The 17,869-nt window shown below is 35.8% G+C and overlaps 1 protein-coding gene across 1 annotated transcript in view; it reads right to left on the minus strand.

Moving 5' to 3' along the window:
* LOC103608496 (zinc finger protein Rlf-like) overlaps positions 1-17,869 on the minus strand; it is a gene marked incomplete at its 3' end in the record, with an annotated part of 39,293 nt that overhangs the window by 15,303 nt on the left and 6,121 nt on the right. Inside the window, exon 2 of the mRNA XM_008592927.1 lies at positions 1,171-1,325. Coding sequence (XP_008591149.1) covers positions 1,171-1,325 — 155 coding nt within the window. The remainder of the gene's footprint in view (positions 1-1,170; positions 1,326-17,869) is intronic.

Below are 17,869 nucleotides of genomic sequence, written 5' to 3' on the forward strand. Positions count from 1 at the left end.
GAAGGGGGGGGGGGGGTGGAGGTGTGTGGGGGTAGGAACAATTCTAATTCCAGAATTCCCACATAGGAACAATTCTAATTCCAGAAGACAAAAACAGAATTCAGCTGATAAAGTGATAAATACATGTAACTGTCATCTATACAGGTTTCCGTCACTTGCAGAGGAAGCAGAACAATCGGCAAAGTCATTTCTTTACTTCTAACAAGCCAAGCAAGTAAAAAGAGTTTCTTCTTTCTACCTTAACCATTCCCCAGAAGGCACAGAGAAGAAATAACAGGAAGAATTTTGAAAAGGAAATCCATAACAACTTGAATAAAGATCAACTCAAAATACTAATCAAGCAACCCTTCTCTAAAATCTTGCAGAATATTCCTTTACCCCGTAGGGATTAGTACAGGCAACACAGAAAGTGGGACTTGGTAGAAGGAACAATGAGATTATAAAACCAGGAGTGCTGTGTTCCATAAAGGCATGGTGTTTAAAAGGGTTTGGGCTTTGGAGGATAGGAAAGAAAAACAGGTGAAGCCAGAGAAAAATTAAAAAATGAACCACCTAGACTAGAAGTTATCCCACTACACAGTTTGTAAGCTGAACAAGGTAATCCCCAGCTGAAATGGCTGTTGTATTTTTTCAATTAGAAGATGAAAATTACATTAAAAGTGTAATTTTTTCTGCTACTAGGCAGCAAAATATTAAAATAGGAGGTAAACGATCATGGACTCTAAGGGTGGCAATCTTATACTCTACCCCATTATTTCCTGCTAGTAAAATTATTCTTAGTTCAAATAATATAAGCAAATTTCAGAACTTCATGGTGTTTTCCCCAAAGTATACAGTGTTGCTTAAAGACCACCATAGTTTCCAGATACTCTGTCACTTGAATTAATCTATAACTAAGGGACAGAGAGAAAATGTGCCATTCTCGGATGCCAAGCCTAAGTAGGAAAAAAAGACTCTAGAGGCGGTTAAAGATAACGTTGCTTGCCTGGCGCTTCACTTGGACTGTATCTCCTGGGACCTGAGTAGGAGGGCTCAGAACAAAGGAAATTCAAAGGTATTACTCTAATGGTGCTTTGAAGAATAAATGTGATGCCATTCTAGAGAGAGGTCAGGCAAACATTACGAGCAAGGATACTCAATTTTAAGAATGATTTAAATTCTTAAACTTACAGTACTAGTCTGCCAAGCACTAAGAGGACATCTTCACATTCAGTAGTTAAGTATGGACGTGCACTGGCAAAGCTCTGGATGGCAAGTCGATATACCTCCAGAAGATACACAATATGTTCTGATGCATTCTTGTTGCTTGCATATTGCAATAAGGTCTAAAAAGTAAAATTAAAGATTTAATTAATTTACAAATAAAAATAATAAAATAGATTGTCTTTGTTCTCAAATGCACTATCCCTCCCTTTTTTTCTAACAGACGCATACACCTTTTATTTGCCTTTTAGCACTGTCCTATCTATTTTAATCACTTGATGAATTGTTTCTGCTGAGTTAAAGAAAAAATGGAACTGCTCTTTTGACATGCGAATAAATCTAAGAGTAGAGTCATAAAATACCTATGGTTGTTTTCACTAGGCAGGTCTGGAGTTACCATCTCTGAAATTCAATAATGAGTTTCATTAACACAGCATTAAATTGAGAACCAATTATGTGCCAAGTACTGGATATACCAAGTATAAGACTGATCCCTTTCTTCTACAAGAAGAGACATTCCTGAGTATGGCCCTCAGCTATACAGCTCCATAAAACCCATTTTTTTCCTGAACAAATAGAATTGATTAGGCTTTCAGGGATTAATTTATGCTAACCAACTTAATGTTATATTTTTACTTTTTAAAAAGTTTATTTAAAAAATTATCATATAGGGCCTGGCCTGTGGCTCACTTGGTAGAGTGTGGTGCTGATAACACCAAGGCCACGGGTTCGGATCCCTATACAGGGATGGCTGGTTAGCTCACTTGGGAGAGCGTGGTGCTGACAACACCAAATCAAGAGTTAAGATCCCCTTACCAGTCATCTTAAAAAAAAAAAAAATCATATAGGCCAAATGCCAGTTTATTTGTTTACAATGGTGGATAGTCATATTACCACCCAGAGTGGCCAATTCCCCCCATTGTGGTATCTGAGAAGTTATCTGTTGAGTATGGAATCTAAATCAAAAGAAAATGGAATCATGATAAAGTCTAATAAATAATATATTCTAACACTAAGAATTTGTTTAAATAATGGTGGACAGCTGGCTTATGTTCTCCCTGGACGGTGCTGAAAAACCAGTGCCAGATTTTTGTTTGGGGCTCTGGAAGTTTTCATGGAATTGTTCTCTCTCCTGTTAATATATTTCTTTCTTCTGATAAGTGATTAGGTTTTGCCTATGCTCAACTGATACATCTGGTTAGGTTAAGACTTGAATTATGTGTTATAGCCTAACACAGGCAGGATACAACCATTTTTCCCCCTAGAATACACATTCTGACTAGGCTAGGGAGTTCCTTATAGTAGCCTTGATTAGGGCTACTTCTATAGGCAAATCTTATTTTCAGAGAGTAGTTTTATATTGAGTGAATTACATCTGATCTGAATTCATTACTCCAGAAAAATGTCTTCAAAGATTCCTAACTTCCTGTCTTTCCTTGATTTTCAAGCCTAAAGAACTACAAATAGCATTCCACTGAATTTTCTGCATCTTTAGTTTCTACACTAATGCTCCCTATATCAGTTCTGATAATTGAGAATTGACTATTAGCACTGTCATGATTACTTTAAAAAAAAAAAAAACTTACAAGGAAACACATGATAAACCATTATACCATAAGGCTCTCTTAACTAACTCATTGGATTATCTGATCTTTGCATACCAGAATCATCAGAGCCAGTTAAGCTACTTTAGTACACCCATTCAATTAAGTATCTTACTACTTGGTCACAGTCCCTTTAGGTAAGTGGGTTTCTGTATTTTCAGAAGAGCAACATGTTGCCATTTAATCAAACCCCAACTTTTAACAAACGAAAAAAACTAAATAACTGAGGATCATAAAACTGACCCTAAAACAATCCTGTTTCTCAGCTACATGATTAGAGAGAAGAAATGCAGATTACAAGAAGTCTTCAAAAAGTTCTTGGAAGGCTGGCTGGTTGCTCAGTTGGTTCAGAGCACGGTGTTGTAGCACCAAGGTCAAGGGTTCAGATCCCATACTGACCAATCACCATAAAAAAAAAAAGTTCAGGGAAAGATTTGTGTTATCTTTCAAATCTATTTTTTCAACAAACTTTTTGAAGTGCTCTCATATGTGCTTATCTTTTATATAAATAAGATTTCACCTAATCGCCTTCAAGAAATTTATTAAAATCTATGTTACAAAGAAATTCTGGTTCAGGTCAGCCAATTACTTATTGTCTGCATTGGCTACTCTAACAATGAGTGAACTTTAAAAACGTGTATTTGGGATGGCCAGTTAGCTAAGCCGGGTAGAGCATGGTGCTAATAACACCAAGGTCCAGGGTTCAATCCCTGTGACCAGCCACAAAAATAAATAAATCTGAAAAAGACCAAAACCAAAAAGAAAAAATGAGCACAGGATATTAATGTACAATCCAAAAAGAATAAATACAAATTGCAAACAAAATTTGAAACTATCTTCCAAGTCTTGGCTATCAAAGAAATGTAAATTTTAAAAAGATTTTTAAAAATTAAAATTAAAAAAATAAAAACAAAAATGTATATTTGGTACCAGATCTTATGTTCCTTGAAGTCAAGATATCATGTCTTATCAATCCTTATAGGCCTACCACTCCTCCACCCACTTACATCCCACAGAACATTCTCAAGTCTCTCTAAATGTTTGCTGAATACATTCACCATTTCATTCATTTGACAAATATTTATTTATTTATTTATTTTCCTTTTTTTGTCTTTTTTCATGACCGGCAACGGGATCGCAACCCTCGGTGTTGCGCCCGTACCTCGCTCAGCCAGTGAGTGGCCGGTCTGTATGTGGGATCCGAACTCTCGGCGGGAGCGCTGCCACGCTCTCAAGCGGCGCACTGTAGCAGTGCGCCACCGGCCGGCCCCTGACAAATATTTATTGATGGCCTTTTATACATACAGTGCAAGGTACTGGCGGAAAAGACATCTTCATGGGCTTTCAGAATGAATCAACACAAAATGATAGTGGAAACAATGCATGCAAATTAATCAACTACTAAGTAAAGTATGCAAAGAGAAGGGCAGAGTGCATACAGATGGGGTTGGTCTTTCCATAATCGACCTGCCCACTCTGAATGCTCCTGCCACCAACTTAGTATCTTCTTACACTGACATTCCATTAAGACTTCCACAAGTTACACAATTTCAAAGATTCAATACCCGATGGAATTTAAGTTTACGGTTTGCCCTATACTGATTTACACTTCTTTATATTTCTAAATCTTTACTCCCTCATGTGTCAGCAGAAATTAAATAGTGAAGTCTCTTTTAACATGCCCCCTATAAGCATACCCTGGGCCTTTGAAGAATCACTGGAACAATCTTCACTACCATCTTTTTTTAAAACCCAAGATTAGGCTGAATGAACTACAGCCATCCAAATAACATTTTAAGTGCCCCAGGTAAACAAAATTCCATCACAACAATAAAGGAAAACAGAGGTCTCTTATTCTCTTTAGGAATTTAAATTTTAGAAGACACCAACAATTCTGAAAGAAAAAAGGGGCAATAAATGATAACTACGACCTCCTCAAGTTCAGTGGCATTCTACAAAGACCAAATTAATGGCCTCTTCCCTTTGATTCAAACTCATTTATTCCACAAACATCTACTATGTAGCAGTACTGTGCTAGGTACTGGGGATGGGGAGACTATTCCTCCCTTAAAGAGCTATGTATACTGAGAGGTCAGATATATAGGTAGAAAATTAGCCCAATTAGGCACCATATTTGATTACTCTCAACACTCTTCATTGGGTGCTCTCATCCACACCCCAGGTAGAATCCCCTTAGATCACTCTCTCAAGTCCTGGCTATGTACCTCAACTGCCTATTTTATATTTCCATTTGGATGTCCTATTCAAATTTCAAATTTAACATGTCCAAAACCAAACATCTTCTCCAGCAAATATGCTTGTCCTCCTATGTTCCATCTGCCTCCTTTCAGGAGTCAGAGCTTAAAAAACTACCTTTGAAACCACCATACCAAAGCTTGCTGATCCACCTCAGACATACCATTGTCTCCTGTCCTTGTGGTTCATCTCTATAACCACTGACCTAACGGACCCCCAACATCCCTCATCTGGACTGCTACAATTCCCTAGGCTAAAGACTGCAGTTCTGTAATGTGTTATAATCACAACATATTTGTACATAAAAAAATTAATACACGGGGAAAAAAGGCTAAACGAAGCTTAACTAAAATGCTAATATGGTTAGCACTGGGGTAGTAATAGAATTATGAGCATTTTTTTTTTTTTTTTTTTAAAGATGACCGGTAAGGGGATCTCAACCCTTGGCTTGGTGTTGTCAGCACCATGCTCAGCCAGTGAGCAAACCGGCCATCCCTATATGGGATCCGAACCCGCAGCCTTGGTGTTATCAGCACCGCACTCTACCGAGTGAGCCACGGGCCGGCCCCAAATTATGAGCATTTTTTTGTTATATCCACACTTTTCTAAACTTCCCAAACTTTCATTAATAAGCATTATTACATTTACAAAGGAAAAAATATTTCCCCTCACCCCCAATTTTATCTACACTTCTCACTACATGGTTTCAGAGAGCTTGGCAGCATCCTGAGTATCCTCTGAAATGATGATGGAGGATGAATGTCTTTCAGGATGGTCACGTTTTATAGCAGGGATGTATTCCAATCTGAAATTCACATAGTTCAGGACTAATTTTCCCAATGCAATAATCATAGTTACATTTACTGAGCACACAGTATGGGTTAGGCATTTTCCCAAGAGCTTTACATGCTACTAAATTATTAAATACTCACAACAACTCTATGAGGTAAATGATTTGACATATGCCCATTTTTAAAACAAGGAAACTGAGAGATTAAGTTATTTGCCCAAAGTTATTCAGTAGGTAAGTGTTGGATTCAGGATTTGAACTAGGGTCATCTGGCTCCAGAACCCACACTTAATCACTATGCTTTATGTCTTTTTAGAATGCACAATTCTACAACTACTTTAAGTTTGCTTTTAAATTCTGCCTCCCCCCGCCCCTCCAAGCATTATCTTTAATATTTTGAAGCAAGTAGACCAAATCATCATTTGGCCTTCTTCCATTCTAAAGTGACTGTTTCTGGGGAAAGTTTTCCAACAATGGTGCTGCCTGACATCCCATATTTAGAATGCTGGTGGTTCACAGAAAACTGACAAAATAGGGCCAGCCCGTGGCTCACTCGGGAGAGTGCGGTGCTGATAAGACCAAGGTCATGGGTTCGGATCCTATATAGGGATGTCCGGTTAGCTCACTGGCTGATCGTGGTGCTGACAACACCAAGCCAAGGGTTGAGATCCCCTTACTGGTCATCTTTAAAAAAAAAAAAGAAAGAAAGAAAAAGAAAACTGACAAAAAGATACCTGGTGTTTATTTTTAAAGCTGCATGTCCTATGACAACAGGAAGTTACAAGATTTTTTAAGAAGGGGGTTTGTATTATTTCAATTTTTGAAAATAAAGAAACCTTATTTTGATTTAAATTTCTCAACAAGTGAAATTCCCAGAATTATAAATTTAAATAAAATGTGATTGCACTAAAAGAGGTAGAGCTCCAGGAGGGGGCAGCACTTGTGCTGCATCTGTGAAGTAGGGGTCAAGTTTTAAAATGCAAAGGGGAGAACAGAAAAACTCCAAAGAAAGAACAACTTGAACCAAGTCAGAAAAGATAAACAGATGACTAGAAGACTACAACAGATGGGGATAAATGTGAAGAGACTTAAACGTCAGTCACTAATGAGGAAGCACTAAAGGTTTCCCATGAAGAGACTAAACTGGGTGGGAGATGAAATGGAATGGGAAGAGAACAGCTAGCTACTTGCGTTGAGAAAGTGTCTAGAGTAAATTAAAACCCTGAAGTCTTTTACATATCCTGCCACTATGCCCCCCCTTCACACTTTCTATATTGGTTACAGTTGATTTTTTAAAGCCAGAAATATGACTTATTACTCTATCTATCTACACTTTTTCTTCCATCCCGATTAAATTTCACTGGATTCAGTCCATCGTCCCTGCTGACCAAGATTATTTTTAGATACTGTCATGGGATTTAACTATGCTTTCTAGCTTCATTTCATTTTCAATTTTGAAAAATATCATTTGCTGTTTTGTCATAAAAGTACCATTCTTTATTATTAAATACATATGTAAAAATAAAAATTTCAAGAACCCAATAATACCATCACCAGAAACAGACCACTGTTAAGAGTTAATATTAAGTTTTAAGTTTTTTAAAATGCCTAAATTAAAGCATTTTAATAATCATCCTATATGCCTTTTCATTTATTGTAAAGTTTTCTCCAACATCAGTATTTTTATGACTGCACAACCTTGTGTGGATACCACAATTTATTAACCAATTCTCTATATGGATATTATGTTCTATTACATAACATTGAGATGAGCACTCCATACCTAACTTCTTCCATGTATCCATGACAATTTTCTTAGAATAATGTCCTATAAATGGAATTACTGGATGCATACTTTTTAAGGCTTTACATAGTGTCAAATTCTATTCCAGAAAATTTGTTCCAGATAATGACAGATTGAGGAATTGTCGCAATTATTGGACATTACAATTTAAATATAATTTTATGAGGTCAGTTTGATAAGAGAAATAACTTACTCAGTTTATAATCCTTTCATCACTGTTGCAGTTGAAAAAATTTTTTCATGTGTTGCAATAATGATGTAGTCTTAAATTTTAGTTACTAGAGTTATCAATAAAAGACATATAGACCAATGGAATCCAGAAGAGAGCCCAGAAAAAAACCCAAAAATAAGTCCTTGTCAAATAAATACATGGTCAAATGATTTTTGACAAAGATGCTAAGACCACTAAGTGGGAAAAGGACAGCCTTTTCATTAAACAGTGTTAGGAAAGCTGGATACCCATATGTAAAATAATGAAGTTGAACACTTACTTTACACCATACATAAAAATCAACATGAAATGGATCAAAGACCTAAATGTCCTAGGAGAAAACATAGTGAAAAAGCTTTATGACAACTGCTGTGGTAATGATTTCTTGGATATGACACCAAAAGTATAAATAGATAAACCGGACTTCATCAAAATTAAACACTTCTGTGCATCAAAGGTCACTATCAACAGAGTAAAAAGGCAATCTATAGAATGGGGAAAAAATCTGCAAATCACGTATCTGTTAATGGATTAACAGCTAACATACATAAGGAATTCCTAAAATTCAACAAGAAAACAATTTAAAAATGGGCAACAGACATAAATAGACATTTCTCCAAAGAAGATGTACAAATAGCCAACAAACCCATGAAAAGATGCTTGTCATCACTAACTAGGGAAATGGAAATCAAAACCACAATGAAAAAACAAAAAACAACAACAAACAAAAACAAAAAACCACAATGAAATACCACTTCACACCCATTAGGATGGTTATTATCAAAAAATCAGAAAATAACAAGTGTTGACAAGGATGTAGAGAAACTGGAATTCCTGTGCTTTGCTGGTGAACCTGTAAAATGGAGCAGCTGCTATGGAAAACAGTATGGTGGTTCCTGCAAAAACTAAACAGAATTACCATATGATCTAGCAATTTCACTTCAGGGTATATGCCCAAAAGAATTAAAAGCAGGGCCTCAAAGAGATATTTGGACACCCATGTTCACAGCAGCATTATTCACAATGTCCAAAAGATGGAAGTAACCCAAGTGTCTATCAACAATGAATGCATGAACAGAATGTGGTATATGCATACAATGGAATATTATTCAGTTAAAATGGAAGAAATTTCTGACACATGCTACAACATGAATGAACCTTGAGGACATTATGCTAAGTGAAATAAGCCAGTCACAAAGCGACAAATACTGTATGATTCCATTATATGAAATACCTAGAAAAGTCAAATTTATAGAAACAGAAGGTAGAATAGCCGTTGCCAGAGGCTAGAGAAAGGAGGGAGAGAGAAATTAGTGTTTAATGGATATAGAATTTCATTTTGGGAAGTTAAAAAAGGTCTAGAGATGGATGAATGGAGGTGATGGTCGCAAAATAATGTGAATGTATTTAATGCTACTGAATTGTACACTTAAAACGGTTAAAATGGTAAATTTTATGTTATGCATCTTTTACCACAATAAAAAAATACCAAAAAAGAGTTTAAGTCTTAAGATTTTAGACTAGAAATTTCCAAAAGACTGAAGTGAGTCAGTATGCCAAAAGAAAGACTGAAAGGAGAGAAGACGGATAAATTCTAACTATCCCCCATTTCTGCTTTAGTGAATCACTAATACAAAAAGGACTGTTCTATAATACTTCTTAAGTCTCTAGATTTTAAAATCCAAGCTTTATCACACTGGGTAAAAGTACTACAATTATGAGGCAGTTGTGTAATAGAGTGAAATAACATGCCTTTTGGCTGCGGATTCAAATCTTTGCCCCCTCATTTACCAGACAACCTCTCTGGGCTTTGATTTTTTTAAATCAGTCAACTGAAACTGACTGAGTACCCATTTTGAACCTGACACTGTGCAATAGAGCTTTTAAACAAAATGTGGTAAAATACATATAACATAAAATTTACCATCTGAACCATTTTTAAGTGTACAGTTCTGTGGTATTACATATATTCACACTGCCATGCTACCATCACCAACTTCCATCAACAGAACTCTTGTCATCTTACAAAACTGAAACTCTGAACCCATTAAACATTAACTCCCCACTCTCAACTCCCTCCAGCTCTTGGCAACCACCATGCTACTTCTTGTCTCTATGTGCATTATCGCTTTCATAATATTATATTTTCTGTTTGAAAAGCAACACAAGTGTGTGGTATTAGTATCAGAGTAGGCAAGAGATCTATGGAACAGAACAGAATTCAGAAATAGACCCACATACATATGGCTAATTGATTGTCATCAAGGTGCAAAAGTAATTCAGTGGGAAAAGGGCAGTTTTTTCAACAAATGGTGCTGAAACATTTAGATATTTATATTTAAAAACAAAACAAAAAACAATTTCCATCCATCCCTCACACCATACATAAAAATGAACTTCAAATGTATCACAGACTTAAATGTAAAACCTATTATAAAATCTCTAGAGGAGAACATAGCAGAATATTTTTGTGGACTTGGGTTAGGCAAATTTCTTCGATATAATGTGAAAAACACAATCCATAAAATTAAAAGATGACAAACTGCACTTTATCAAAAAATTAAAAACTTATATTCTTTGAAACACAATTTTAAGAAAATAAAAAGATAAGGCACAACCTAGGAGAAAAATCTTTGCAAACCATGTATCTAGTAAAGGGTTTGTATCCAGAATCACACATACACACTCCTCTCAAAACTCATCAATAAGAAAACAACCTCATTTTGTTTTAATGGCAAAAGATTTGAACAGATACTTCACTGAAGAAGATGTAAAGACAGCAAAAACACACATTAAAAGATATTTGACATAATAAGTTATTAGGGAAACGTAAATTAGAACCACAATGAGCTACCACTAATTTTAGAGTGGCTAACCTTAAAAAGACTGGTCACACCAAGTAGTAGCCAGGAGGTGGAAAACTAGAACTCTCATACGCTGTTGATGGGAATGTAAAATAATTCAACTACTGTACTCTGGAAAACCTGTCATGTGACCCAGTTATACCACCTAGATATTTACCCAAAAAAGAGGAAAAAAACATCTGTCCACACGAAGACCTGTACTCTGAATGTTCATAGCAGCATGATTTGTAGTAGCCAAAAACTGGGAACCCCAATGTCTATCAACAGATGAATGAACAAACAAATCATGATATAGCCATACAACAAATACTCATCAATAAAAGAAATATTTCAAAATAATTATACTGAGTGAAAGAAGCCAAACAAAAAAAGAAGTATGAAGGGGGAAAAAAAAGAAACAGGCTAAACAAAGAGAGACTACATAAAATAACATTTATATATAATTCTAAAAAGTGCAATCTGTTCTATAGAGACAAAAAGCAGATCAGTAGATAAGTGGGAATGGGAAGGGTATGTGTAAAGGGAGGAGGATAAGAAAGAGAATACAAAGGGATAGGAAGAAACTTCTAGGGATGATGGATACAACCATCGCCTTTTTTTTTTTTTGTGACCGGCCACACCGCGCTCAGCCAGTGAGTGCACCGGCCATCCCTACATAGGATCCGAACCCGCGGCGGGAGCACTGCAGCGCTCCCAGCGCCGCACTCTCCCGAGTGAGCCACGGGGTCGGCCCTACAACCATCGTCTCGATCATGATGACGGTTTCGTGGGTGTAAAGACATACCAAAGCTTATCAAATTGTACATCTTAAATTTAAGAAGTTTATCGTATGTCAAAAAAGCTGTTTTTTAAAAAAGCAAGTGGGCCACAAAAAGCAAAGAATCATAAAAGGAAATAAATTTTGCATTTCAACTGACAATTTCTAATGTTTACTACAATGAAATGTAAAACTTCTGTGCATTAGGATAATATAAAAGTAAACAAAAACAAAAACAAAACTGGAGACGAAATAATTCCAAAGCATATAAATGACAAAAATTAATGTCTAGAATACATAACAATTTCATAAAAATTGTCAAGAAAAAGACAATAACCCAACTGAAAAAATAAGCAAAAAATAAGAAAAGGCAGTTCAAAGAAGAGGAAATCTCAATAGAAACAAATATATTAAAAGACAAGCAATTTCTCCCTAGTAAACAGAAACATACAAATTAAAATCACAATGAGGCACCACAGTCCACCCACCAGAATGGCTAAAATTAAGCTGACAACACCAAGTACTGGCGAGAATGTTGGGCAATGGTAACTTTCAGACACTGATAACTGGCATAAACTGGTACAAATACTTTGGAGAACAACTTGGTAGTACTTATTAAAGTTGATGATAGGCCTATACACGAACCCAGAATTCCACTGTAGGTATATACCCTAGAGAAATTCTTGCACATACGTAAGGATTGGAAGGATGTCCACCACAGAAGTCAATGCCTCTAAATCCATCAATAAAAGAATGAAGATATGAATTATGACATATTTACAAACAAAAATACCACACATTAGTGAAAAATGAATGTTACAAAGCTACACATACGAATATAGATAATTCTTAGAAACATGTTGAATTTTTTAAGTCTCAAAAGAATATATACAGTACATTTAGTAAAACTGAAAAACATATAAAATAATACTACATGTTGTTTTAACATGCACAAATACAAAGTGAAGAGATTCGGGGAAATGATTAAATACCAAAATCAGGATGGTGGTGAGATCCTGATTTGGTGAGGGGACACACAGACAGGTTCAATTGTTTTATTTCTTAGGTTGTGTTCATTATAGCACGCTCTTTAGTACATGGTGTGTTGGAGATATTTGATTTTCTAAAAAGTAACATGCCCTTCAAAGTTTTACACAAAACTGATTTTTCAACCTACATTCCTATACCCTGCCAGTCTAATATAATCAGGAGAGAGACCTCCACAGAAAGTTTATTGGAGGGAGTCCCCCCACATCCAAAGAAAGAAAGTAAAACAAGAAAAAGACACAAGAGCCAAGTAACAGGATTAAACAAGGGAGAGAAACAATGAGAACTGAGACAACTGATGAAAAGTAATTTAAAAGAGTAACATAGATAACATAAAAAGCACAAACCATACAAAAACACAAGAGACACAAGGTGAATGTCCCACTAATTCCTCACTGATATGTAATGAATAACACTTCAGTAACTGTTTTTAAAAATGTTTCCTATACATCACTGCTTTACAAATTGGGATAATATAATTTTCTAACTTTTTTTTTTTAAACAACGGATCTTGGTTATCCTTTCAGAGCAATACATACAACAGCACTACCTTTTTGCCTGTTTCAATTTTATTTGAAAAAATACTAAAATACACAAAAAGTAAAAGTCACACATTTTCCCACCTTTTAAAAATTTTGCATACAGTAAATAAGTGAAAGCCCACACCTCTGCTTTATCTAATTCCACTCCATCCCCAACTAACCCCTACAATTTGGTTCCTAATGCCTTTTATACATAGGCATGCTTTCTCTTTGTAGGTCTCAAATGTTTTATGGCTCTGGGATGTTCAACACAAACTTATTTTTTGGCATCTCCAAACCTAAAATATCTTATAAAACCCCTCATCCAGTCCAAGATGAATTCCCAGCATTCTTCCTCTCCCTTAAATTAGCAGGGTCTTCCCTTCTTAATCACACACTTCCTTCAAAGTTTTAGTTTGGCCACCAACACCGCTGAAATTGACTATAGAAATGGTGTATAAATAATCATCACTTTATAATCTATACTAACTGGAAAAGAGTAAAAATGTTGCTTTCCAAAACCATTCATATATTTAGACTTCAAAATTGTTGTACAATAGTTAGGCACTGTTATTTTACTTATGCTTCTGTTCCCTAAGGCCAAACTAGTTAGAAGGTGGGTAAATATGCGTGTTCAAACACTGACTACTGCTCTACTCCACGTAAACAAATATAATATGAAAAATTAATTATGTTTATCTTCTGCATTAGACGATAGACAGCAAGAACCACATCTGTTTTTTCAGTACTGTAAACCAGACAACAGCACACTGACTACCACAAAGCAGGCACTCCGTAATTATTTGCTTTTGATTATTTTGCACTTTTGTTAAAGGATATGCTTATTTCAAAGTTGAAGAGTTTTTCAGACATATATCTTTGATCAGAGTGAAATATGCCTGTATAATAAAACAAATTCAATTAAGTAAATTTGATTCCCAAGTCTCACTGCTTCATTCAAATCCTGTAAAGGAAAACAGCATTATGTTGACCAAATTGCACTTGTGAAAATTTTAAAAAGGAAATGCTTACATCTTATATTATAGAAGGTGCTTAGTAGATTACAACGATATACTAGTCCTGAATTTTGTTTGGTGATAAGTATTTTTGATAGTATAGCCTATTTTGATCATCAGCTGACATTCTAGACTGAGAGCGATTTTCCCCCTTAAAATTTTAAGCTGGGGCCGGCCCGGTGGTGCACTCGGTAGAGTGCAGCGCTTGAGCGCAGCAGCGCTCCCGCTGAGGGTTCGGATCCCATATAGAGACCAGTCCGCTCACTGGTTGGGCGCGGTGCGGGCGCGACACCGAGGGTTGCGATCCCGTTACCGGTCACGAAAAAAGACAAAAAGGAAAAAAAAAAAATTTTAAGCTGGGAAGTGAATGGACTGGACGAGCTCTAAAGTTTTTACCCCATATATGAGATGCTATGATTTTATGAAAACATGGCCACATTTCCCACAGGGACTCAAATTTAATGTGTTACAAATTCAAGTCACTTTTGATACGTGCACATTTCAATAAAACAAAATGTAATTTAAATACCAAACAATAAACCAAGTTAAAGCCAAGAGCCAAATGAATAAAAAATATTTTGCACAGAATGATCTCTTGGTTACAACAGGTCAAATCCATTATATTCACTATAAACCTCCAAAGGGCTACCATATTGCTTCAGTATAACAGAAATTCACTGCAATCTACACTTCCATTCTACAAAGCTCATCCTGGGCAATCTGAATCTAAAACTCTGCTAAACAAATGCTCTGTAAACATAGTCTAGGACACCATTTTTCTTTCAATGGGCTGAACAGCGACAAAATAGAAAATAGAGGAAAGCTGCCTGACATGAAATACCTTTTTGAAACAATCTTCAGGATAGAAAGGATAGAGGAAATTGACATACTAGGCACCTATCTTCTATCAAAAGCTATGCTAAGGGCAGCATTACACTGTCCCATTAGATCCTTACAACCACCTAAGAGGTAGCTTTCTATTACCCCCAATTTTATAGACAAGAATATAGATCCAAGGCAAGTTTAAGGTCACAGAGTGTTAGAATGAGGACTTAAACTGAAATTTCTTAACTTCAAATCTATGTACATATGTTCTTCATTTCATATGGCAACAATACATGAGGTTGATCCAAATGTGATGTTTTTTCCCACATTTACTGTTAGAACATTATGGGATAATTTGCTCTAGATTTAACATTTTTGTTTAACCAAGCCCTTCAAAGACTAAAATCAAGATTTCAATATGAAGGAAAAAGCCAAATAAAGAGAGTGAGCATAAGAACTAATATAAACAAATAATTTCAGTCCAAATTAGTACAGTGGTTTCCATTGGGATGGGTAATTGCCCTAGCAGAGTAAATAATAACCCATCAGAGGGCAGGAATATAATATTAATACTTGTATTTAACTAAGTTTTTAAAAAATCTTATCCACTTTATGTATGTCTGTATTTGCATTGTAACTTATACAATATATCAGCATGGCATAAATAAAATTTACAGATACTCATTTATTTTGATAAGGATGCACAAGACAAATGTTTGGAGATGACGTAGAAGATAATCTTTAGTAAACATTTCTCAATAGAATTATATAATTTTAGAGTAGAATCAAACCCTAAAATGTCATCTCATTTAAGCAGCAATTTGAGACCCCCAAATAAACTGATTTGGTCCAAGGTCACACATCCATTCAGTAACACTCTATTTGAAAACATACAAAGGTCAAAATATAAGAAAAAGTTAGCCTTCCAGTTATTCAGCTATGACAGTCTTTCCAGAGTCTAGTAGCGTTAATATACAAAAGATCAAAAAATGTTTGATCGATAAATGATTACACTGACAAATCTCTCATGGTCACAAGCAATCACTAAATCATATCATACATTCCAATGGCTTCAGATTAGGCTTCGACTCTAATTATGTTATAATTCTTTAGGATATATGTTCTGCTTCTTGAGAACCTCAAAGCAGCATGGAATCTCAAGATCACATGGTCATACTTGATCAGACAAAATCTAGTTTTAATGACTTTTAATTAACAAAGTTTCACAATAGTCATGTATAAAAAAGCAAAAACATCACAAGAAAAAAATTTAAATGTTTCATACATATAAAAAACAGTGCTGGCTGGTTAGCTCAGTTGGTGAGAGCATGATGCTGCTAAGACCAGCATCATGATAAGTCCAGCGTTCAATCCCTGCACTGGCCAGCTAGGCCTGCAATTCCCAACTTAGGCTATCCATTTTACCATATCCGGTAATAATTCTTATAATTAGTGTCCACATTAAGAAGACATTATTGTGCTGACTAATGTGACACTCTCAGGTTATTGCCTTTGGAGTAAAAATACTATGAGATCAAATGTCAGCACTATAAGCTACTAGATCCCTGCCCCCCCAAAAAGACAAGAACAGCACTCAAAAAAACAAGGCAATAGAGAAATTAGACTTAGCACAAAAGTGGGGAGAAACAGACAAATATATTAGTAATTCCCAGGCTAGCCATGTTGCAGAAATTATAGATAAACCTAGAGGAATAAACCTTGAACTCAAGATACGTCTGAAACAAAAACAATTCATTCACAACTTCCCCCAAATTATAATACACTGAAATACTTTTCATGTGGAACAATAAGTATAATTTAAAACCCACAAGAACTTTGGAGGGGAAATTTTTTCATAAAAAAGCTCACAGTCATGTGTTACACTGAAACTAAAAACTCAAAACTCAGTAGTGTGCAGAAAGACAAAGCAATCAACTCTTCACTTACGTGTTTTGATTTACTGTAGTGAAAAAAAGCATGTGACTCTGGGCTGATACAGGCTTTAGAACATGGTAAAATGTTTTGGACCTAGTAAGTTTGGCAAATGCTGCACAATACTTAATGTCTCTCTAGGAAATTCACAATGCATTTTAACATATAAAAGACACATTAAAAAATGTTTATCCTGGCCGGCCAGGTGGCGCACTGCTACAGTGCGCGGCTTGGGAGCGCTACGGCGCTCCCGCCAAGGGTTCGGATCCCACATACGGACTGGTTCCCGCTCGCTGGCTGAGCGAGGTGCGGGCGCGCGGCACCGAGGTTTGCGATCCCGTTGCCGGTCCAGTACGGGCGTGACACTGAGGGTTGCGATCCATTGCCAGACACGAAAAAAGACAAAAAAAAAAAAAAGTTTATCCCAACATTATCCCAAATTATATCAGCATAGAACCCTTACTTCAAGAAGCACTTACTAATACATACAGTATATTATGGAACAAAACACAGTTTAGGAAATGCTGATATAGGGGAAAAGAGCATGGGCTCTGGAGTCTAAAGACACTGCACCACTTTACTAGCTGTGTGACTCTGGGAAAGTTGCTTAATTTCCCTGGGCCTCAGTTTTCTATCTGTAAAATTAAAATAACACCATCCACCTGAGTGCTTGGCACATAAAAGATGGTCAATAAATTATATAGCCCTTCTAATTTTTCATATAATGGTTTATATGTTGGCTTTGTGCCAGCAATGAAAGTTTTATTATATAAAATTTTATTTCTGTTAAAAGTTATATAAAATTCCTTATTTATATAAAATTTATTGTACAAATTTTTATTTACTTAAGTTTTATTATTATAATAAAATGAAAATGAGAGTCTACTCTTAGGTCATCAAGATACAAAGAACAACAAGACTTGGTCCCTGCTGGGAGGCAGCATAAATTAATTGACAAAAAATGTCCCTATTTCTTGATAAAGACAGGTAAGACTTGCTTGTTAGCCTCAAAAAGTCAAGTGGGGGGATTAGGGAAGGG

The sequence above is a fragment of the Galeopterus variegatus genome, unplaced genomic scaffold (genome assembly GCF_000696425.1).
Source record: "Galeopterus variegatus unplaced genomic scaffold, G_variegatus-3.0.2 Scaffold8479, whole genome shotgun sequence".
NCBI classification, from domain to species: Eukaryota; Metazoa; Chordata; class Mammalia; order Dermoptera; family Cynocephalidae; genus Galeopterus; species Galeopterus variegatus.